The 24,098-nt window shown below is 38.4% G+C and overlaps 1 protein-coding gene across 1 annotated transcript; it reads left to right on the plus strand.

Moving 5' to 3' along the window:
- Nucleotides 1-290: 290 nt before the first annotated feature.
- Nucleotides 291-22,184, plus strand: LOC103662857 (thiamine transporter 2-like). Its single transcript, XM_008690564.2, has 5 exons — nt 291-848; nt 2,855-3,680; nt 7,439-7,631; nt 13,420-13,561; nt 22,011-22,184. The coding sequence occupies exons 1-5, from the start codon at nt 699-701 to the stop codon at nt 22,182-22,184; spliced, it is 1,485 nt and encodes a 494-aa protein (XP_008688786.2). The 5' UTR covers nt 291-698.
- Nucleotides 22,185-24,098: the final 1,914 nt, after the last annotated feature.

Below are 24,098 nucleotides of genomic sequence, written 5' to 3' on the forward strand. Positions count from 1 at the left end.
CAACCGTTACAGGGTAGTAGGCCCATGATGGGAAGCATGAAGCTGATGTCTGCTTACAACTACGTTTATCAAAATTCCGCCAATCAGGGGGCGCCTGGGTAGCGCAGTCGTTAAGCGTCTGCCTTCGGCTCAGGGCGTGATCCTGGCGTTCCGGGATCGAGTCCCACATCGGGCTCCTCCGCTGGGAGCCTGCTTCTTCCTCTCCCACTCCCCCTGCTCTGTTCCCTCTCTCACTGGCTGTCTCTCTGTCACATAAATAAATAAAATCTTTAAAAAAAAAAAAAAAAAATTCCGCCAATCTTATCTTATGCCCAAGATTTCTGCCTGAGGAGAAATTCCCTGACTTCTTTCTACTGGAAAAGATTACAGGAGAGCATGACCCCCTGGCTTGCCATACTGGGGAGTACTTTTTCCTCAGTGACCCCGCCATTCCATCTGAGATGCAACTTAACTCCTTAACTGCAGTGTTTTCAAGTAACCATTAGTTTTCTCTTTAAAGCAAAAAACCCAAAGACTAGACTCAGGTCCTTGTGTTTTGACCTGTAACGTATATTTACTGTCACAGTGATTTTCTTTTTGTCATTTTTAAGACCAGAGGACAAATGGAGCATAGGGAAGAGAACACAAATTTTATGAAAAGAAACCATCAATCTTCTGACTTGCTTTTTTTTCTTTTTTCCCCCACAGTTTAACCACCCATGAGTTGTTGCCGGACATCACCAAGCCATTCTTGGGTTTTCCCCACAGTAAACCTCTGCTGCTTTGGATTTTTCTCAATGATGAAACCATCAGAGCCATTTGTCGTACCTTATTTAGCAGGACCAGATAAAAATATAAGCCTCAGCATGGTGAGTTTACTAACATGCTTATCTTAGGTTTATGTCTTGTTAGAACCCATGTCTAAAGCCTTGGGTGGGAGCAAAGTATCACCACTACTTACAATCTCAAAAGCAAATAAATGGGCCTTAATGATGTCTGTGTAGTTGTCATGTAAAAACATAAAACTCTTTCCTACCACAAAATTGGGGCGAGTTCAAAATGATCTTTCAGCCGTACAAAAATAATACTTCCAGATGTCATTGTTTATTATCATGAACCTAAAATAAAGTCATACCTAGATACAAGCACAAACCTTAGAGGATAGTACAAGATTTGGAAGCGAAAAGTTAGGGGAAAGCATATGAAAAAATCCTCTGAAAATTTTTTTTTCCTCTTTATGTGTAAATATTAAGGCTGTTGTCAGCTTTCAGTCAGGTCGTTAAGATCTCATCCTAAGGAGCCTATGAGTCAGTGATTCTCAAACCGTGGTCCTCGGACCAGTGCAAGAGCATCACCTGGGAACTTGTTAGAAATATTCATTTTCAAGCCCTGCCCCGAGTCTACTGAGTCTGAATGTCTGGTATTTAACAAACCCTCCAGGTGAATCCGCTGCACACTAAAATTTAAGGATGACCACTTTAGTCCCTGAACAATAAGATCAGACAAAGCACTGTATCAATTCAATGTCCTTAGGGAAAAAATGTCACGCCCATTTTACGGGCTGATTATGCAGCAAATGGGGCATAACAGTTGTATCTCCTCTGGCCTCCCTCTCCCAGAAACCATCCTCATGTCCCTACCGGACACCAAGGAAACTCTACCCTCTAAACCAATCCACCATTTCCGCCCCCCCCCCAATAAAAAAGACACATGCCAAACTTGAATGCCGGTAGGTGCAAACAGGTTTGGCTGGGAGGTAGCCCTGGACTGAATTTAGAGTCCAGAGACAGTCACCAAAAAACAGATCCAGAATGTAGCTTTTCCCAGGTTAGTAACTACGCCTAAATGTCAGGAAGGGCCAGAATGAGGTTCTACCAAACTGTAAGAAGGCTTAGGTAAATGGTGACCTGAGAACTCAAGGAGTCAGGACACAGCTTAGGTCAAAACACACCTCGGGCTCAGAAGGTTGGCGGATTGATGTCAGTGATCTGAGACCTTGGGATTTAAGAGGGTCAGAGAGACCCTGAAAGAACAGGGATTTAAGAGGGTCTACCCCAGCCTTCTTTACATCACCTTCCATCCGCTATAGATTCCGCTTATAGAAGCTAAAATAATTATGTACTATTGTGGGCTCAAATGATTTGCTGATGCCACCAGTGTTTCCTGGAAAACTGTGGTCAAAGCTGACTTAAAAAGAGACATGCTAAGTGGTTTCTCATGGCTCCTCTAAAGCAGCCCAACAAAGTAAGGCCAAGGATGCAGAAGAACAGAAGACAGACTAGCATCCCTTCTTCCGATAATTGGTCTTGAACCGGTCATTTGTCCTGTGTGTTCCTGGTCACCTAGATGGTCTCCTGATGGTCTGCACGTTTTATATACTGATGGGATCAAAGGTAAATATGGTCAGGTCCTGCCAGTACTGAAACATTCTTTTTAACCTTACGGAAGAAGAGTCAACTATTTTTAAAGGACAGGCAAGAGCAGTGAGCAGCCCTACACTGCCCTGGGAAAGCTGGTAAGCCTAACATATGCATTATGGCCTCTTTTCCCAGCCTCAGTGGCTTATACAGATGATATTTCATTTTAAAATGTAAGAAGCAGATAACTAAGAACAATAACTGCTCTTTCTTTTTCCCTGGAGGAGGGAACCCACGTGTTATGAATATCCATGATTTTGCCACCTTGTTTCCTTGAATTTCAGTTTCCCTAGCTTTCCATTGTATTGTCAGAAACTCATGTGAAGTATCAAATGGACGTGGGCCAAGCAATGTGTCCTAGGATGGATACATGTCATTCAGATAATACATATGTCAGAGATCTATGGTGTGTTTCACTTCCGGTGCTTTTGTCCTCACGCCCCCATTTCATCTTACAGATCACAAATGAGATCTTTCCAATTTGGACATACTCTTACCTGGCGCTGCTGCTGCCCGTGTTCGTCCTCACCGATTACGTCCGCTACAAGCCCGTCATCATCCTGCAAGGCATCAGCTTCATCGTCACCTGGCTTCTGCTTGTATTTGGTCAAGGCTTAAGAGCCATGCAGGTGCTGGAGTTCTTCTATGGGATGGTCTCCGCCACCGAGGTGGCCTACTACGCCTACATTTACAGCGTGGTCAGCCCCGAGCACTACCAGAAGGTGAGCGGCTACTGCAGGAGCGTCACGCTCGTCGCCTACACAGCGGCCTCGGTGCTGGCCCAGCTCCTGGTGTCCCTGGCCAGCCTGTCGTACTTTCACCTCAACGTCATATCCTTGGCCTCCGTCTCCGTGGCTTTTCTTTTCTCACTTCTCCTACCGATGCCTAAGAAGAGCATGTTTTTTCATGCAAAATCCAGCACAGAAGTACAGAAGCCACCAAATAAAAATGTGGCGTTAGATGGACCTTCCAAAGTTAACGCACCAGGCGGCGAAGAGAAACCCACTTCAGAAATACCCACCATTTCAGGGAACCTGGATGGTGGTCCGGTGAGCAGCCCGATGCCACGAAATGTGGTGTGGAGTGTTTTTGTGCAGTGGTTCCGAGATTTGAAGGAGTGCTACTCCTCGAAGCGTCTTTTTTACTGGTCCCTGTGGTGGGCCTTCTCCACAGCAGGTTTCAACCAGGTTTTGAACTATGTTCAAATCCTGTGGGATTACAAGGCACCGTCCCAGAGTTCTGCAATCTATAATGGGGCAGTGGAAGCTATTGCAACCTTTGGAGGTCAGTATACCAGACTTTATCTTTTCAATATGCAAGAAATATAGTCTTCCAAATCATAGTCTTAGATAGATTGGTAGTAATGATTTCAATACTGAATACCAAATACTCTGAAAAAGAAAAGAGTTTTTGCACCAAACTTAAAAGAGGCAGTGAATATAATGAAAGATTGACAAAGCTATCCATGGAAAATAAAGTGTTACCCATCCCTAAAAACAGGGACTGCAAATTTGTGTCCCACAAGCCGAACCTGTTTTGGCCATAAAGAGTTGAATGGTTTATAGTTAAGCTACGAAATCACTCTGCTCTCTAACTGCTCTGTAACTCTAGTCTTCAAACTGTGGTTTGCAAGCCATTAATAGAGGTGGGCAAATGATGGCCCATGGCCCCCCAGAGCTAATAGTTTTTACATTTTTAAGAGGTTTTAAGGGAAAAAAATAATGTATGACAAGTGTTGTAAAGATAATAAATCCAGGCAATCAACCAAATAAAAACAAAGAAGGCTATGTGGTCTGCAAGCCTAAAATATTTACTCTCTGACCCTTTATAGAATATGGATCTTGAAATTAACATAGTGGATTTCTGTCCAGCATTTTTAAATCAAAGAACAGAATAGAAAATTTAAAATAGAATAGAATAGAATGGAATGGAATGGAATAGAATAGAATAGAATAGAATAGAATAGAATAGAATAGAATAGAATAGAATAGAAAGCATAGCATCTTATAAGGATAAGTTCTGTTTTGTGAAAATTCTGTTTACATACACGTATGTACGTACTGGTGGACATATAAAATATATTTCTTTTTCAGGCTATGGTCAAAGAAGTTTGAAAGCTACTGTTCTAGGAGCTACTTTATCATTTCAAAGGTTCCCATTGAGATAACTTAAATAATTTATTTATATCTTTCCTTTATTCTACATGTAGGAATTTGACAAAGCTTGTTGTCTTCTAATTAAGATTATTTTCCCTACTCAGCTTCTCCATTCCCTACCATATCCAGATATTTGCTAGAATAATATTGAATCCAGACAGGATTCTTACAATCTTCTACCCTATCTCTTCTCTACAGCCAGCTTATTGTATTATCTTATATAATTTTCTCTCTGGCCTTTCCTACATAATATACTTTCATTCATTTGTCATTAGTAAGAACCAATAAGAACTGTGTCCCTCCACAGTAGTCCTTAACAAACAGCAATCCTCGGGTGTGGAGAAAATGGCAGCACAAGACAAAGAGCACTAGGAAAGGAGAAAGGCAGGGTGTGACATGATGGGAGAGGCGGGACTTCCAAGAGGATATGTGTGTTCTATTTATTGCTTCTCCTTGAGCTGACTGGTAAGTGTCTGCTTCAACCTTATTTACCCATAGATGGATTTCTGATATTGCATTTTGTGCAACAGGAAGAGGCAGTGAGACTGAGTAACCTTGAGAAGGTCTCTGAGGGAATGAGGGTTCCCAGCTTCTGCTACGGGATTCACCCTTCAACCCTATCCTGGGCTTTCTACTCGAAAAACTTCCCTCCTGGCTGGGAAGCTACAGTGGTTTGGGGTTCTCAGATTCTTGTCCATGGACTCTTCCTTTTTCTCAGAACATATTTTGTGAATTTTAAAATCCTTTTCCAAAGAGAGTGAGGTGAAGAGAAGGAGGGAAGGTGGGCTGACACAGAGTTAATGTTCTAAAGTCTGAAGGGTAGAGCCCAGAGCTGTCTTTGAAGTGAACCCAAGAATGCACATGGATTTTCCTGACATAACAAAGCTTTCACATCAAATAAGACTTTGAAGATATTATTTTTGAAGTTGGGGCGTTCCACACCCACATATTTATTGAACATTTCAGGGTCCATTGTTGGGGTAATATACTTCTCACTTCCCTTTCTAAAAATTCCATTTGACTTCTAGAAACCTGTTCTAGGATTTGTTTATCTTAAACCTATTTCCTCTCTAAGGACTTGCTCCTCGGGAGAAGGGAGAAAACAATCCTCTTCTCTTCAGATAACGTGCCCTTACTGAGGGCGTGTGTAGAAAAGGTAAAATGTTCATAAAATTCACTCTTTAAAAGCCCCCTAAACACAATCTTTCTTTAGTCTTTTTGTGACCTTAATTAGTGTCACATTTTTAGGCAGAACCAGGTGAAGTAGGACTGGTTTGCTGATCTAAGGCTGCATGTAAATTAAGCCATGTCGTCAAGAAATAAGCTAAGGGTCACGAGAAACCGGACAATTGATTACTTCATTCATGGCACAATGTAAAAGTGCATTATAAGTATGTCCATATAATGCATATTATAACATGAATTTGTCCCAGGGATATGTCTTGTGACTACATGTAAGTCTCGGTCAAAGTTTCTCATCCTCAGCAATATTGACATGTTGGGCAGGGAAATTCTTTGTCATGGGGGCTGTCCTGTGCATTATAAGATGTCCCACAGCATCACCGGTCTTAACCAATTAGATGCCCTTTCACCACCGCCAGCAGCACCACCACCCCTGCCAAGTCATGACAACCAAAATTGTCTTCAAATATTGCCATCTGTCCCCTGAAGGGCAAAAACACCCTTGTGAGAACCACTAGGTTATGGTTAGTTGAATTTGAGTTAGGGTCAGCACTTCCACAATCCTATCACACATTATTGAAACTAAAAATTGAAATATCTAATTTCTCCAGGCTATATTATTTTCAAGGGCAAGGATCCAAAGTTTACCACCATATTTTCCCACAGAGAAGCTCAAAAATGTTAGATAGGTGAGTAGGTGAATGAATGAGTCAACAAATAAAGGGGGGACTGGTTAAACTAACAAATGGGGGGAAGTGTATAGAGAGAATTCTTGAAAAGGTTAGTATCTTTCAGGGATTTGAGAAAATTATTAAATCTATGTTATAGAGAAGATAGAGAAAACAGCGATAAGGACAGAGAGAGAGAATCCCTCCTTGCTAGAACATTCATAACACGGCACAGAGAAGAACATGGTAGCAAGGGCTGGCATTCAGTTTGAAGAACTCGGTGCCTCACTTGGTCACCAAGTATTCACAATTGACCGTTCCTTCTGCTGTGCTTTGTCTTGACTGGAACTTGCATCAGGCTCCTCTCCTTATTACAGACCCCTTACATTCTGCTTGCCCCAACTCTGAGTAAACACAACGCAATATGGAATGTGCCCAGCCCCCATCAACTTCTCCTGAAAATTGATCACAGCAGGATGCTTTCCTATCAGTCTCCACTGATCATTTCCCTTTCCGTGTCCAGCTTCCTCTCCAAAGATGTTGCTTATGTCTGCTTGCCCTACAGTGAAGGATTACTCTATAAAAGAAAACCCTTTTTCTGTTTGATTTCAAGATGCTTGCAGATTTCAGCAATCAGAGCGTTCTCCCTATTATGGCAAGTCTTTCTTCTAAATAAAGCCTTCCCCTATCAAAGTCTGGATTTGTTTTTGTTTGACACCAGGTTTCTGAACCTGAGTTTTATCTTCCGCAAAGGGAAGAAGAAAGAAAAAAATGGCCTCTCTGGGGCCATTCCAGTCTGTGATTTGTGGAAACCCAAATTCAGTTGGTCTATTTCAAACTTTAAGAGGAAAAGACATGTACACTTCAGAGAGCTGGATCGAGTGATTTTCTTCAAAGTTCACAACTGGTCAACATTTTTTACCCTAGCCTGGAAATGCTTCAGTGCCCATCCAGTGTGAATTTTTACAAAATGGTACCCTACTTTGTTTTGTGTGGAATGACAAGATGTAATATACATTGATTCCTTCCTTTCCAGGAGCTCTGGCAGCCTTCACAGCGGGCTGTGTGAAAGTCAACTGGGATCTCCTGGGAGAGCTGGCCCTGGCAATGTTCTCAGCAGCAGACGCAGGGTCTCTGCTTCTCATGCATTACACAACTAATATTTGGGTGTGCTATGCTGGTTTCATGATATTCAAGTCAAGTTACATGTTTCTCATAACGATAGCAGCGTAAGTATTTATCATTTCTTTATTTAAATCTCAAGCAACAGAATAGGTTTATTTATTTTTCCAGTTCTTCTGAATAACATTTGCAATGTTATATTTAATGCTTAATGTAAAAGACAACAACTATATTCCTATTTTAATGGACTTTCTCCTGGGGCTTGATTAGGGTTATTATTCAGGCAAAAAAATTCAAAGTTCTCATAATTAATAAATAGTGTTATGCTCTGAGGTTTTGATTTCTTATGTTTTTTATATTGTGTTTATTTAACAGAATGATTCTATTGATTTTTTCTTTTATAGTCCTCTTTTTTTTATTTGATAAAAACATTTGACATGAGATCTACATCTCTTAGCAAACCTTTAAGTGCACACTACAGGATTGCTATATATAGGCACAATGTTTTACATCGGACTGCTAGAACTTATTTATGTTGCATAACTGAAAGATATATATTTATACACATTAAATAGCAACTTGATTTTCCCCTCCATGTAGCCCTTGGAAACTACCATCCTATCCTTTGCTTCTGTGAATTTGATTATTTTAGACACTTCATACAAATGGAATCATGTAGCGTTTGTCCTTCTATGACTGACACATTTCATATAGCATAGTGTTCCCAAGACTTATCCATGTTGTCCCATATTACAGGATTTCCTTCTTTTTAAAGGCGAAATAATAGTCAGTTGTATGTATATACCACATTTTCTTTATTCATTAATCCATCTACAGACATTTAGGTTGTTTTCACATCTTGGCTTTTGTGAATAGCAGTATAATGAACATGGGAGTGCTCATATTTCTTCTAGATCCTGATTTCAGTTATTTTGGACAAATACTCAAAAGTGGGAATTTCTGGATTGTATGGTAGTTCTATTTTTAATTCGTTGAGGAACCTCCATACTGTTTTCCATAGTGGCTGTACCATTTTGTATTCCCACCAACAGCGTACCGTTGTTCCAATCTCTCCACTTTGATTTTGTTTTATTTAGCAACAAAATAAGATGTGATTGCATCTAATTTTGACTCAGTTTAGTTTTCACCTCTTACATGCTTGAATAATCATAGCACATTCATTTCTTTTTGAAACAACTTATCAAATAGTCTCAGAGCGGTTGTAGAACTGAAGCTGTTCTATGAAACTACTATAAAAATAAGAAACGTTAAATGATACAGTAGTTTAAACATAGGGAATATTTGATCTCGATTAATTAGAATGGAAAGAAAATGAGCTAAGGAAGTGATGAATGCTGCCTAAGAACACCTAAAAAAGGATTAGGTAGGTGTTGCTCATCATTTCCTGTGCGGCAATATGTTTAAATTTAATTAGGAAGTTGATCAGAGACAAAGCAAACATCTGAAAATATTTTCCTGACCTAACATTATGGGCTGCATAATCTTGGACATGCTCTTTGTCCTTAAACTTTTCTTAGAGACCTACAGAACACCATAAAATGTGTCAATATATGCATTATGGAGTCCCAGAAGAGGAGAACATGAAGAAGAAGAAAAAACAAGTAGATATAAGGGCCACAAGTTTCCAAATTTGATCAAAAACATTAATGTATATATCAAAAAATGCACATTCATTTAAAACGTTAATTTGCACATTCGAGAGGCTCATCCATGAACTCCGTGTAACTTACAATTGGGTTTGAGTCTACCAGTTCGTTATTTGTTTACTATTTTCCCCACCTGCTCGTTTGTCGTTATTCTCTTTTGAAGTTCATTGAGCTTTCTTTTTAATTCCACTTTTATTTCCTCTATTTGTTTTTCTTATCTAAGTCTTTATGTTTTTAGTGGGGCTAGATTTTTAACTCATCAGTTTTCCTTAAATTAATATTATACCACTTTGTGTATAAATACTTTGGAGCAACATAATTCCATTTACTCCCTGTCCCTTGTACCGTTTTATAGATTTTACTTCAGTTTCTGTTATAAACCCTACAATACATTATTATTCTATTTACTTTAAACAGAAAATCATCTTTTTAAAAATTAAGACCAAAAAAATAATCTTTTATACTTACTCATTAGTTTACCGTTCCCAGTCCTTTTCATTTCTTTCTGTAGATCCAAGTTTCCATCGGCTGTTGATTCGCCTCAGCCTGAAAACTTCTTTTAACATATCTTGCAGTACAAACCTGGTGAAAATTTCTCTCAAATTTTATCTATTTGAAAATACATTTTACTGTCATGTTTAAGTATATTTTTGCTGATTAGAATTCTAAGTTGATAGTGGGTTTTTTTCCCCCATTCATCACTTTACGGATTTACTATTCCATTGTCTTCCAGTTTGCATTAAGGAGTTTGTTGTCATTCTCATTGTTTTTTCCTTTAAATGTGATGATAATTTTGCTTTTGGCTGCTTCTAAGATTTTCTGTTTTTCTTTGATTTTCAGCATATTTACTATACTTCTGTTTTCTTTATGGAATAGTATCATTTTTGGCTTACTCTGTTATTTTCTTATTGTTATTTTGGTCTTTTCTGACCTTCAACATCCTAACAAGGAGATCTCTATCTTCCCCCACTTTTATTTTAGAAATTATTCAAAATGTTTTGTTTCCTCTTAGCAATCTCACTCTTGATTAGGAAAAGGAACTTAAGTCAAACCTAAATTAGTTTGGCTTGATGTTCAATGGCTACATTTAGGAAGATGGAGAACCTGAAAATTAGTAAAAATAATTTTTCAGAGTTATTTTTACTGTTCCTGACCACAGCTTCACATAGTGAAAAGGTAAGAGTATATTATCCTTGAATATTTCAGAACAGATTGGTTCACAGCCATCTGCATATCTATTGCATACTGTGAAGTGAGTCAATATTGCTCTACTAAAGAAACAAATAGGAAAATTTGAAAAAAAATTGTAAGATTATCTGTCAGAATATGAGATGGTTTAGGAAAAAACAAACAACCCAAATGTTTTGCTGTATTGAAAAATTCTCAGAACAATTTATTATAGACATGAGGAAGTAGAGGGGTAAGCCACAAGAATAATAAGAATGCTGAGATTCCGAGAGGCCCTGAGGATGGCACTCATACTTTTAACTGTCAGGGTTTTCCCAGACAGTATGTTCAGAGCATTCTACATACAGCTCAATGATCATCTTTCATCTAACTTGTCAATTCAGTCAGGTGATTGATAAGTTTATTGAAGAGAAGAATTATTTAAGATGTAATTGACTTTGGTTACATTATTTAAATTTTCTAATTACTGGGCAGGACTCAACAAATAGTACCTTAATGTCAGGATACACACTCACAGTGGGGAAAAAAGAGAACTTGACCGCATAGATCTGTCAAATTTGGTGCTAAATGAAATTATCACTCACATGTCCAACTTCAGAATACTGATAGAATATCATTTTCTCCGTAGGTGAATCCAGTCACTGTAACTTCATTCACATCTTTTTACTACTCTAACTCCTAAGAAATTTTTAAAATAAATTTAGCACGTGTAGGATAAATGTATTTCTAATGCAAAGGGTTAGAGTTCAGATTTAGAAGAAATTCTAAGATGATTGACCATCCATGGTTTCAACTATCATGTGATACAAGAAGTTCATATAAAAAAAAATCTGATTACTCTACAAAAGAAGAGATTTACTTCATATTTCTTTTTTATGATAAAACTGATAAATTTAATTAAGTATTAGTCAAAGCAGTTCTCTGGGTCCAGTTAAGTATTCCCTGTTGGAGTGTAAGCTCTGTGAGGATAGAATCATGCTTGTTCATTGGTATGCCCATCAATTCCTTGCTTCATGATAAATATTTGGTTAGCATTTCTGGAAAAACAACAGCAACAACAAAGGGACGCCTGAGTGGCTCAGTCGGTGAAGCATCTGCCTTTAGCTTAGGTCATGAACCCGGGGTCCTGGGATCAAGTCCCATGCTGGGCTCCCTGCTCATTGGAGAGTCCTCTCCTCCCTCTCCCTCTGCCCCTTCCCCTGCTTGTGCTCTCTCTCTCAAATAAATAAGTAAAATCTTAAAAAAAAAAAAAAAAAAAAGAACAAGTACAGTAATATAACATAAAAAAACAAAAAGCTTTGGGCTATTGAATTTTTTTTTAATTTAAACATTCTGTTTTTATATGGGCACAAAGTAATGTGTTTTTTAATGCTTTATAAATTGTTCCTATGATTTTCCTTTAAGATAGGGTAAACTGGTAAATGTAATCCCATAGTGGCATAATATATAGAACATAAACAGTCGAATAAAATTTCAAAGTGGCTCTATCTTTAAATTACAGACTGTCTCAGAGACTCATCTGTATTTAGTGCTAAATGCCTAACAGAACATGAATACAATTCTCTTTCCAAGAACTTATTAGCCCCGAGCAGTGTACTCTGCATGGTAGTTTTAAGCCTATGTAGAAATGAACCAGTATAAGATTTAGACAGTATGATTCCTTGTCATTTCAGTTACCTGGGACAATAATTTTGGTGTTTAGACTGAAAAATCTTAGGATTCGATGCCACACTGAGCCTGATGTCAGCATTATGCCTCTATCTGAATCCACCACATATACAGTTCTTACCCAAAACCAAATAATCACTGATAGTTTAAGCAGCTGTACAAATTAAATCAAAATTCCAACTTGGGATAATTTGCATACTAAACGGGAATCTGCCATCTGATTTAATCTAGGTTTCAAGACCATCTATCTAGTATAGCATTTCTTTTTTCCAAAGGAAAAATTGTTGCCTGAGCAAGAAAGTCCCTAAATTATAAAGCCTATTTGGACCACGTGTTTTAGTCACTTTGGGATCTAGGGATCTAGGATAATTTGTGGGTTTTGCTATATTTAGATGGTAATTTTTTGCACTGAAATAATACATTTTCATTAAATCACATAATTTTTAAATGCTTGTATTTGTGTTTTAATGTGAGGATTTCGGGAGCGGATGTAAAAATAGTTAAAACTTTCCATTTGTTTTCATATTTTTAAATAAATTCAGGTTAGCTAAATTGGGTGGGAAAATTTGAAAGCATACATGTCAGTCTTGCCTGACTAAATTCAAAAACCCATTTATTTAAAATGAACTAATGGCCAGATTGAACCAACTGTGAAAGCAAATATGTGAGTTTTCCAGAGAAAAATCCATCTATTAGATTCTGAAACTGTTAATGTAGACAGTCAATGATCCAGCGAAGAGCCTCCAAGTAAGTAAAAACTCATCGATTCATGATTTACTCATTGATATGTCTGGTTAAAAAGTGACTGTTAAACCATATCCACGTCCAATAATGTTCAGTGTTCCCTAGTTGCAGAACATTTGGAATATTTGGCTTAATTTAGAGAAGGTTAATCAGTTTTAAATTCTTATAATGTATCACATCGCATGAAATGTTAGAATGTAACACTTCACCATTCCATTTCACCTCCGTTCCTTTTTCTCTGCTAGAGGAGCTTTTAATAAGAAACTCAGCAGAAGCCTGGGCTGCGTGAGGGGCTCCAGATTTTGGGAACAACACGATTCCCTGCTCTGCATTTAAAAGCCAACACAATGGGGGCACCTGGGTGGTTCAGTGGGTTCACCGTCTGCCTTCTGCTCAGATCATGATCCCAGAGTCCTGGGATAGAGGCCTGCATGGAGCCCAGCACAACGCTCCCCGCTCAGCGGGGGTCCGCTTCTCTCTCTTGCTCTGCCTCTCCCCACCCCTGCTCTTGTGCTCTCTCTCTGCTTTCTCTCTCTCTCCCAAATGAATACATTAAAAAAAAACTTTAAAAAATAAAAAAGCCCACATAAGTGTGCTTTCAAAACTCTTTCCATGTGTACACTGTTAGATTTCAGATTGCTGTTAATCTCAGCGTGGAACGCTATGCCCTGGTCTTCGGAATCAACACCTTCATTGCCCTGGTGATCCAGACTGTCGTGACTGTAGCCGTGGTGGACAACCAGGGACTAGGGCTTCCGGTCAGCATCCAGGTAAGTGGACGTGCCCTCACTGGGCCCTCACTGTGCCCTCACCGACACAGAGGCATACTTTGAAAACTATACACACACACACATTTATATTATTATACATAGTAACTGGACTTACTGAGATATAATTTTCATACAATAAACTGACATATAAATAAATGTATATACAGTTCTGTCAATTTGGGCAAACACACAGCTGTGTAGCCACCACCACATGAAAATAAAGAACCGCACCTTCACCCAGACAATGCCCATGCCCCTGTGCCATCCGCAGCCTCTCTCCATACTCTCCAGCAACCCACTGATGGCTTTCCTACCCCTATCGCTTTGTCATTTTAGGAAGTCCTATAAATGGAATCATAGAGTGATAGCCGTTTGTTTCTGGCTTGTTTTCATTTACGTGATGTCTTCAGTGGAATAATTTTGTATTGAGAGCTATAAATATGGTGTAGTTAAGATACATTCTATTTCTTAGGAAACTTTTTCATTAAACAGGTGACCTTTTCATTAAGCAAGTGAAAGAATGAAAGCACTATCTAAAATAGACCCATGAAGTCATTCCGGTTTAAGTGGTTCTCAGCTAAAGGTTTTTCTTGCCCTGGCTAAAGTCCAATCTTACGAATGCTTAGTTCACAGACTTCATAAGCCTGCTCCGTTTCATGGACAAGATGGTCAGTCTTACACGTCTCTACACATACCTAACGCAAATGTTTAGAATATTAAAAGATCTTCTTTAAAAACAAAAAGAGACAAAGAAATCACTTCTGGAAACACAATTGAACAAGTAACACCAGGACATTTAAGAAATCTATTTTAATCTCAAACTAGTTCAGTAGAAGGAAAGATATCTTCATTGAATAAATATTAAAACTAAGATTACTATAGAGTCAATTCTTTTTGAGAATAAAAGAGATCCAGTGTTACTTTTTAAAATAGAATTTAAATTCCTGGTTTATCATCCAGCTTGAAATTTGCTTTCCAGCTTTTTAGAAATCATTTGGTATGTGGTGTGATCAAGAGAGCACCAGCCTGAAATCAACAAAGTATGGGTATGAATCTTGATGTTTATTAGTGATCTCTTAAGAACTTTTTATTTGGGAAAATTTCAAATATATTTTAAAAATAGAAAGAATAGTGTCATGATGTCCCAGGCATCCATCACCCAAATTTATGGCCAATCTTATTTCATCTGTACCTGCCACACACTTCCTCATCCTTCCCCTAGGGATGTAATTTTTTTTTTTTTAAGATTTTATTTATTACTTGAGAGAGAAAGAGAGAGAGAGCACAGAGGGAGAGGGACCACAGAGGCAGAGAGAGAAGCAGACTCCCCACTGAGCAAGAAGCCTGATGCGGGACTCGATCCTGGACCCTGGTACCATGACCTGAGCCGTTTTGATCTTTCTGGGGGAGTTCACATGAACATCCAAAGCTGGGGGTGAAAATTAAGTTTGGCGGAAAAAGTCAAGCTTCATCTTTGTTTCCCCTGAGAAGTCAAGCTTTCCGAATGATTTTACCTTCTCAACCAAGGGAAATCTAGATTCAGGGCACTCCTCTAAAATCTTTCTTTGTATTTCTATCTATCTTCTCTTATCATCTCTGCCAATATCCTCAATGCTTCGACAACTTTCACTGAGATTCTTTCATGTGAGTTATGTAATGTAAAACTCGACTCCTAAATAAAGGACTAGTGTACCCAGGAGCCAGAGCAGGGTAAGCACAAAATATACAGTCCAAAGGCACAAGGGAAGACAAACCCTATTTCTATAAAATATTCCCCAGACCAAAAAGTGTTACTGCAGATTTCTGGGTTTGAAAAGCAGGCTTCTTAAAAATTGATTTCTGGTAGGAATCTAATGAAATATGCTTGAATTAAATGTCAGAAAGCCAGGAATATAGAGGTATATTGATTAATAACTCCCAAGTCTCAGTCATAAATGTCCATTTATCATTGATTACACACTTAGGATATCCCATGAGCTTCTTAATATAATTTCAAGTGCCATTTTAAAAGATTGGAATCTAAAAAATAGAAACTACAACCAAAGTCAGCATTTTCATAGGACACAGAGATTCAGTGGAGGGAAATCTGCATTGAGACAACCTGAACTAATTCCTCCATTTTCTCATTATTTCTCAACCTGTTATCACAACATAGGCTTTTTATAGATTTCTCAATTTAAAAGGACCATACAGATCTTAAAAAGAGCTTCCATGTATACCTTTGAATATTACTGAAAGGCTAGGGGAAAAAGGCCCATGAGAACAGCTAAAAGAATCTTTTTACCTCATCTAGAAAAAGCTAAGGAGTAATTTAGCTAGTTATGTAAAAAGCAGGAACTTTAAAGAATAGATTTACTGAAGGCATAAGAAAATTTCTGGGGTATTTTGTTTTTAAAAAATACGTGAAATTCATAGGTATAAATATGAGGGACTTTAGAGGGAGTGGGTGAATAATCACACAATTTCAAAAAGGTTAATTTTTAAAAAATAATTCTTTGGGGTGGGGGCACCGGGGTGGCTCAGTCAGTTAAGTGTCTGGCTCTCAGTTTCAGCTCAGGTCATGATCTCGGGGTCTTGAGATGGGGCCTGGCATCAGGCTCTACACTCAGCCGGAAGTCTGCAGGAAATTACATCCCTTTCCCTCTGCTCCTCCCCCTGTATGCTCGCTCTCCCTCCCTCTCTCTCAAATAAGTAAATAAATAACATCTTTAAAAAATAATCCCTTTGTTAGGTAAAAGAAGTAATACCACCTCACAGATTTCACATGAACACACCCAATTACTCACAAGTTGGTTACCTGTTACTGTATCCCTCCATCCCTCTCACCCCTTGCTGGGTTTCACCCTTCAATTTGCAGAGATACCCCTTGGAATAGGGAACACATTGGTAACCATCATTTTCTTTTTGATTGAGGGAGTGACATTCATTCAGCTCCCACTCATGAATCTCATTAATTTCACCCGCCACCTCCCTGGATGGTCCTAAGGCTTAAGATATGAAAAGCAACTCTTGAAACTGTAGTGGAGGAAAAATATTGTTTCCTCTCACCCTATTTGGTTCTCAGCTGGGTCTCTGTAACAACAACAAATTAGCAAAAGCGTACACATGTATTTGATATAAAAGTTATGTAACACAGGAACCTTCATAAGGAAATGAAGACACGAAGAAATAGTGAAGCCTGAGTGCTTTTATGCTAGATTTGATAAAGAGTGGAAAGTTGTGGGAAAAAATATGATAGGACAAAAAGGATATGAGCTAAGAATAGTAAATTGGGGAATCTTCACACAGCCTGTTCATTCAGATTCCTCTCTGTGTCCCTTTATCTTTGGAGATAAGGATGTTCCTTTCCTCCGGTATAGACACTAGGGTCTTATGACCTGCTCCAAAGGAAGGTCTGAAAGTCCTTCCTGCACCTGCCATGTCTCAGATTCCTTCAGTTACAAAATATTCGCTATGCCAAAGTGTCATATTTGGGGTAGCTGGACCTGAACCCCAACACCAGCAAGTTGGGGAAGCACACATGGAAAAGAAAAGGGAAAAGCCACTGGTGTAAAGTGACTCCTTGATGTCATGGAAACCACAGCTGCTGCTCTGCTCTGTCTGTCAAGTCCTCATGGGGAAATGCAAAATGATCCTCCGCAGCTCTCTTGGCAGGAAGCCACTGCACTCAGCCACGCGGGGACCAGATGGACCCCTGATTACACACTCCATTAGATTATCTAGCTAGGATAACTGGTACTTTCGGCTGCCTTAAATTAAATAAAAATTAGAATCATGGAAATGGAGTTTCAGTTTTAACCCCAAAGGGCTTAATAAGGGAAGGGGCACTCTAAACAGAACGATTATCTCACAAAAAGTAGAACAGCGATGCTATTATTTTTAAGTGCATGAAATGGGGATTCGTTCAGATTTTGGGCAGCCTCCCATACATCAAATCTGAAATTTTTCAGATGTGTTTAAAGCATGGAATATTTGCCAGTCCAGATAGCTCAGATGAGTGTTTTCAGGTCACATTCATTAACTCAAAACATGTGAAATGTGTGGTCTGCTGGATTTAGGTTTCACTGTTTCATAAACCATTTTGAAATCCTAACTCAAAGAGTAACTAAAGGTAAGGCCAGATTTTCATCATCAAACAAAATAACTACTTATATAGATTTTCAATGAGTTTGGGTCCTGACCCTCAGACCTTGTCTTGTTTTCTTACTTTTCTATCCTAGTGGAAATGGTCTGAAGGCAAGTACCTTCAGAGAAATGGGGTGGAGGGATTACGTTTGAAGAAGGAGAAGAAGGGCAGGTGTCCATGTTGTTTGAAGTTTAAAGTTAGCAAAGGTTTTTAAAAATATTAAATTAAGAAAGACTTACTTCCATTAAAAGCCACAGACTTTAAAAATATTAAAATAAGAAAGGCTTATTTCCATCAAAGCAACAATAAACTAGATATCAGAAAAAAATCCTTTCCCTACAAAACACCTAAAACTGCTCGATGTAAATTTAAGATTGTTTAAATAAATGGCTGAATTGGTAAGAAATAAGAACACTCCACAGAGGTCAAAGCAGGAACAGGAAACCAGATAGATAAGGAAACACTGAATCTATCATGTGCTCAAGCATCTGCCGATTCTCCCAGTGACCTGGAATTTAGTTTTCGTGGCAACCCCAAAAGCTACATCCTCAGTGAGTGGTGATACAGACACAAAACATGAAATGATGGGGGAAACTCCAACAAAGCAGATGAACCTGGGTGGTATCAGAGGAATTTACCCCGGAAATTTGCTTTCATAAGCCAGCACTCATATAATTCTAGGGCCCAATTTCTACAGGCTAAAGATTTTTTTCTAAAGCTGAGTATTTTGTTTAAAATAGCCCTGGTTGGTAATGGCCCCCAGGCAACCGTTTGTATCAAAACAAATGCTCTCTGGAAGACTGTCCCTTAATACAGAAATTAAAAAAAAAAAATGCCACAGATAAAGTGCCACTAAATATGAGATTATGATTTTTAAAAAAGTCCAAAATCATGCATGGATATAAAGTGCCATGAGCAAGCCAACTGAAATATTAAATAGCAGAATCAGACTGACAAAGATTTTAGACAGAGAAATTAACCAGCATTAGCATGTAAAGATGTTTGACAGGTTTGCACACAAAGGAAAATAACAACATGAGAATGGAACAAGATACCTCATGAATGATTGTGAATATTTGGGAAAAATAGAACTCATGAGAATTAGAAACTTAAATATGTTAAGAGCAAGTTAGACACATATATAGGAAGAGTTATTGAATGGGCAGAAATCACCAAGAACTCAGCACAAAGAGAGAGAGAAGTGGGAAGATTAACACACATGGAGATGAAAAGGAGAAAGTTTAACAAATATCTCTTTGGGGTTCCTGGAGGAGATAATAAAGGTAGTAAAGAGAGGCTAATAAAGAAATACTTGCTTAGAATTTTCCAGAAGTAATCAAGAGCATGGATTCTCAGAATTAAGAAAGAAGACCCCAAAATCTCAAAAAGAAAAAGTAAAAAGAAATTCATATCTAAACACACTGTGGTTCAATGCAGAAAACCAAAGAAAAAGACATCTTAAAATTAGAGAAACAGAATATCAGCCACAGATCATCGACGATGGGCGTGTTAGTAGCTCACACTAGAAGCCAGCAAAGCAATGGCTTCAAGGGTAGCAGAGAATAACGGCCAACCTAGAAACCACATTTTATTTTATTTTATTTATTTATTTTTAAGATTTTATTTATTTGACAGAGAGACAGCCAGCAAGAGAGGGAACACAAGCAGGGGAAGTGGGAGAGGAAGAAGCAGGCTCCCAGCGGAGGAGCCTGATGTGGGGCTCGATCCCATAACGCCTGGGATCACGCCCTGAGCCGAAGGCAGATGCTTAATGACTGAGCCACCCAGGCGCCCCAAGAAACCACATTTTAAAAATGAGAGGAAACCGAGGACAAATGGAAATAGAATGAGTGTGTTATCACCAACAAACCCTTACAATAGCAATTTCTAAAGGATGCACTTGACGAAGAAGGAGAATTATCCCCAAAGGAAGGTATTCCTGAAAGAAGGAATGTGAAAAAAGAAGTAAACATGTGAATCAATCGAAACAAACACTAATCATTTAAAAGAGTAATATTTAGAGGGGCCTGGGGGCTCTGTACGTTGAGCGTCTAACTCAATTTCAGCTCAAGTCGTGATCTCGGGGTCCTGGGATGGAGCCCCCTATCGGACTTCCCGCTCAGCATGGAGTCTGCTTGAGATTCTCTCTCCCTCCCTTTGCCTCTACCTCTCCCCACCCTCTCTAAAATAAATAAATAAAATCTTTAAAAATGAAAGAGTAATATTTTATATCTTTTTTTTAAAGATTTTATTTATTTATTTGACAGAGATAGAGACAACCAGCGAGAGAGGAAACACAAGCAGGGGGGAGTGGGAGAGGAAGAAGCAGGCTCATAGCAGAGGAGCCTGATGTGGGGCTCGATCCCATAAAGCCGGGATCACGCCCTGAGCCGAAGGCAGACGCTTAACCGCTGTGCCACCCAGGCGCCCCAAAAGAGTAATATTTTATATCTTGAGCAGTTTTTAAGAAGATGCCTGAAGTAGTTGACAACAATAGTATATATATCAGTAGAAGACGTTCAAAACGAAGGATTTCTGTGCCATTCTGGAAGAGGGCAGGAATTATTGATTAGACGCTGTGAGGGCAACGCACTGAGCAGGGAGAGGGATGGCAGCCCATCTGGTAGGGAGGCGGATTTCATCACCAGCATTGTTTAAATTGCTGCAGCATGACGATAATGAGATGCAACAGACTTTTAATCAGTTTTATTATAGTTTTAATATTCTCTGCAGAGAGTTCTCTCCACTTACTGCCCATACCCAAGGCAGACAACTCCCACCGCCCTCACCTTTATACACCCCTGCTTTGTTATTTAAGAGTCCATATTTCAAGTGTTACCATGACAAAAAATTAGAAGTAGATATGCAATTTTTTTGCAGAAGAAAGGAATGAAACATAGTATATGGAAAAAGAGTCACACGAAAGAGCTCAAGAAGGGAGGGGGAAAATGAAGGAGCATGAAAAATTGGAAAAATATGGTGGCAAAAACACAAATATGTTAGTTGTCCCTAAAATAACACATTAGCTCATAGGTTGAACTGCCAATTTACAGGAAATAGGGGAAGCAGAAGAACTCATTATGTGACATCCAGGATTATCACCAAAAAACACCAACATCTGGGAAATTACAGATTTTCAACAAATAAAATTTTTAAAAAAGATCAATAGTGTCTTGAGAAATTCAGCAATCACAATGTGTGGATCTTATTTGAATCCTGATTCATACCCAGAAACTAAAAATATTATGAAATAAGCAGGGAAACTTGAACACTGAATAGACAATATTAAACAATTGTTAATTTTTTAGATGTATTAATGATTCGTGGTTACGCTTTTGTGTGTCCCTCTTTTTAAAGATACAAGCTGAAATATTTATTACATTATTTGATACTAGATTCAAATTAATCTGCGAGGGGAAAGGGGAAGTGATTGGGGCATTGTGGAAACAAGATCGGCTATGAGCTGGTGATTGATGAAACCAGGTCCTAGATTCATGGGCATTTGGATACTGTCCTGTCCACTTTTGTGAATGTTTATAATTTTCCAAACATAAAAATCAAGCAATTCAATGCTAAACAACCCAGGAAAAAAATAAAAATAATTAAAAAAATATTTTCAGGTTAGATTCTTAAAGGGTTACAACTATAGTCCATTTACAGAAGACACATTTAAAATTATAAAGACATCTGAAGTTTGAAGGGAGGAGGGAAAATTCATACCATGCAAACAAAAATTTCAAAAATTAATACAGTCAATTTTTTAAAAGATAGGACATAATTAAGACCTCTTGATCTGTGTATCTAAGGAGAATCATTAAAAATCATTAAATGTTCAATTTCTTTGTTAGGAATATATACAAGTTCTAAACTTCTGTACAGCTATTAATATCATTTCAATATTTTGGATAGAAACGTTGTCTTTCTTTTTATTATCATTTTTTGGATAGAAACACATGTAATATTCTACGAAATAAACAAACTCCCAATGTCATATACAAAATGTGAATATGAAAGAAGAAGGAAAGCAAGAAGGAAGACCATACACACTCTATATAGACAGAGAGTTTCAGAACTACAGACAGTTGACATTGAGTTCTACTATGTAGGCACTGTTCTAAATATCTTCTATGTAATAACTCATTTAATCCTCACAACAATGTGTAAATATTGTTATTATTCTGATTTTACAATTGAGAAAATTGAGGCAGAGAGAGAATCCATGACCTGTTTACGATCTCCCAGCTAGGAGTAAATCATCACTATCTATCTTTAGTGTGGAATATCCATTTTAATGTCATTCATTAATTTCTTTTTCTTTTTTAGTTTTTAATTTACGGGAGTTATTTTTCTGTTATTGCTGGAATTTTCCTAATGAGAAGCCTTTACATAATCTGTTCAGCCGAATGTGGAAAGGAAAAATGTAGGTCTTCTACTGGTCACAACCCAAGTGAACCGGAGGACTCAATGTCTGATATGAACACAGCAACACAGTTTTAGCCTGGTCTCTCCTACTATGGACTCAAAGGACGGACGACTCTGAAAATATATAGTACTACACTACGTGGCATTTTAATTTTTTGTCCTAGATTAAAATACCATAAAAGACAGGATTATCATCGACCTCGTCAACACCCTATCAAAACCTCCGCTATGGGCTGGTGAACTGGGTACAACCAAAAACTGGAGTCAACCAAGTTGAAAACAGCCATCTTTATGGCCTCGGTGAGCAACTAGGACCCTACATACTGTTTTAATATTTTCAAATCCACCCCAAAAGAACATGGAAATCAGACAAATGGGACCATCCAAGAACAGAAATATGAAATATCACAGAGTGAATGAGATATACAGGTTTTCTGTGCCCAACCTCATAAAAGTGTGATTTGTTTTGGTTTGAGTAATAAAGAAGTTTCTAGTGCAGGCCTGATGCATAGTAAATGATCAACATGTGATAACCGTTATTATTATACTCATACTGTATACTACCAAAAAGTTAGAATGGAGAAATCATTTAATTCCTATAAAATGAGGCCAAAAAAATTAAGGAAAAATTTTTTATTAAACTTTACCATGACTCTACATGAAAAGATTGCATATTGTAATGATTTCAGTTCTTTTCAAACTAATGGATAAGTTTGTTGCAATTTGTGACAGTCTTATGTGTCAACTTGACTAGGCCAAGTTCCTTATTTATTCAAACAAGTACTAATGGAGCTGTTGCTGCGATGGATTTTGCAGATGTGATTAAAGGTCACAATCAGTTGATTTTAAGTAAGGGAGATTACCCTAGATAATCTGGATGGGCCCAATTCAATCAGTTGAAAGGCCTTAAGAGCAGAACTGAGCCTTCCCAGAGGAAGAAGTTCCATCTGAGGACATGCCCGAGAGTTCTAGCCTACCCGTCCCGATGGCCAGCCCTATGAATTTTGGACTTGGCCTCCTCAGCCCCCACAGCCAAGTAAGCCAACAACTTGAAATAAATTTTTCAATAACTATATCTCCACTGGTTCTGTTTCTCAGGCTGAATTCTGATTGATACAGATTTTGGTTCCAGGAGTGGTTATAGAGGACAGATTTATAAGAACGACTTTTCCGAACAGTTTCTGGGGTTTCTGGAACTGGTTATCTGATCTAGTTAGATTTAAAGCCACTATGAATCTGTTTCCAGTCATAAGGAAGGCGCTAGTAGTCAGGACATGATGTGGTTTTAGACTCACAAGTGTCAGCATTGGACACTCTTAATCAAATACTATATTAGTTTCCTAATGTTCTTATAACAAATGACCACAAATTGAGTCACTTTAAGCAGAAACTTCTTTTCTCATGGTTCTGGAATCTAGAAGTCTGAAATCAAGGTGTTGGTGGGGCCATACTTGCTCTCTGAAAACTTGGTCTAGGGAAGGATCCTTCCTTGCCTCTTCCTAGCTTTGAGCAGTTGCTGGCAATTCTTAACATCCCATAGCTTGTAGACACATCATTCCAATTTGTTCCACTATTGTCACATGATGTTCTCCCTATGTGTCGTTGTCTCTATGTCCGAAGTCCCCTCTTAGTATAAGGAGGCCAATCATATTGGATTTAGGGTTGACCCTAGTAAAGTCCCATTTATAGGTTCCAGATGAACATAAATTGGGGGGGGGGACAATATTCAGCACAGTACAAGTACCCGTAGAGAGTGAGGTTCTGGATTGCCATGTATTTGTCAACTTAGACTATTTCAGTTAAACTAAAGAGAATGATGGAATTGGATGGTTGCTCCTGACAGCACTGGAGAAAATAAGGGAGAAAAAAGGATGAGCTCAGGGCTTCAAATTCCCACCTCGAGTACTACATTAATGTCCTGAAAGCTCTAATCCTTCCCTGAAATAAACCCTTATCTCCTGCAGCCACAGAGCTGAGATTTCTGATAAC

This window comes from Ursus maritimus, unplaced genomic scaffold (assembly GCF_017311325.1).
Source record: "Ursus maritimus isolate PB19 unplaced genomic scaffold, ASM1731132v1 scaffold_1, whole genome shotgun sequence".
NCBI classification, from domain to species: domain Eukaryota; kingdom Metazoa; phylum Chordata; class Mammalia; order Carnivora; family Ursidae; genus Ursus; species Ursus maritimus.

Coding starts and splice junctions, on each gene's coding strand:
- LOC103662857 (XM_008690564.2), top strand. CDS start 699: ATGAGTTGTTGCCGGACATCACCAAGCCATTCTTGGGTTTTCCCCACA. Junction 7,632..13,419: donor TTTCTCATAACGATAGCAGC/GTAAGTATTTAT, acceptor GTACACTGTTAG/ATTTCAGATTGCTGTTAATC. Junction 13,562..22,010: donor GGCTTCCGGTCAGCATCCAG/GTAAGTGGACGT, acceptor TTTCTTTTTTAG/TTTTTAATTTACGGGAGTTA.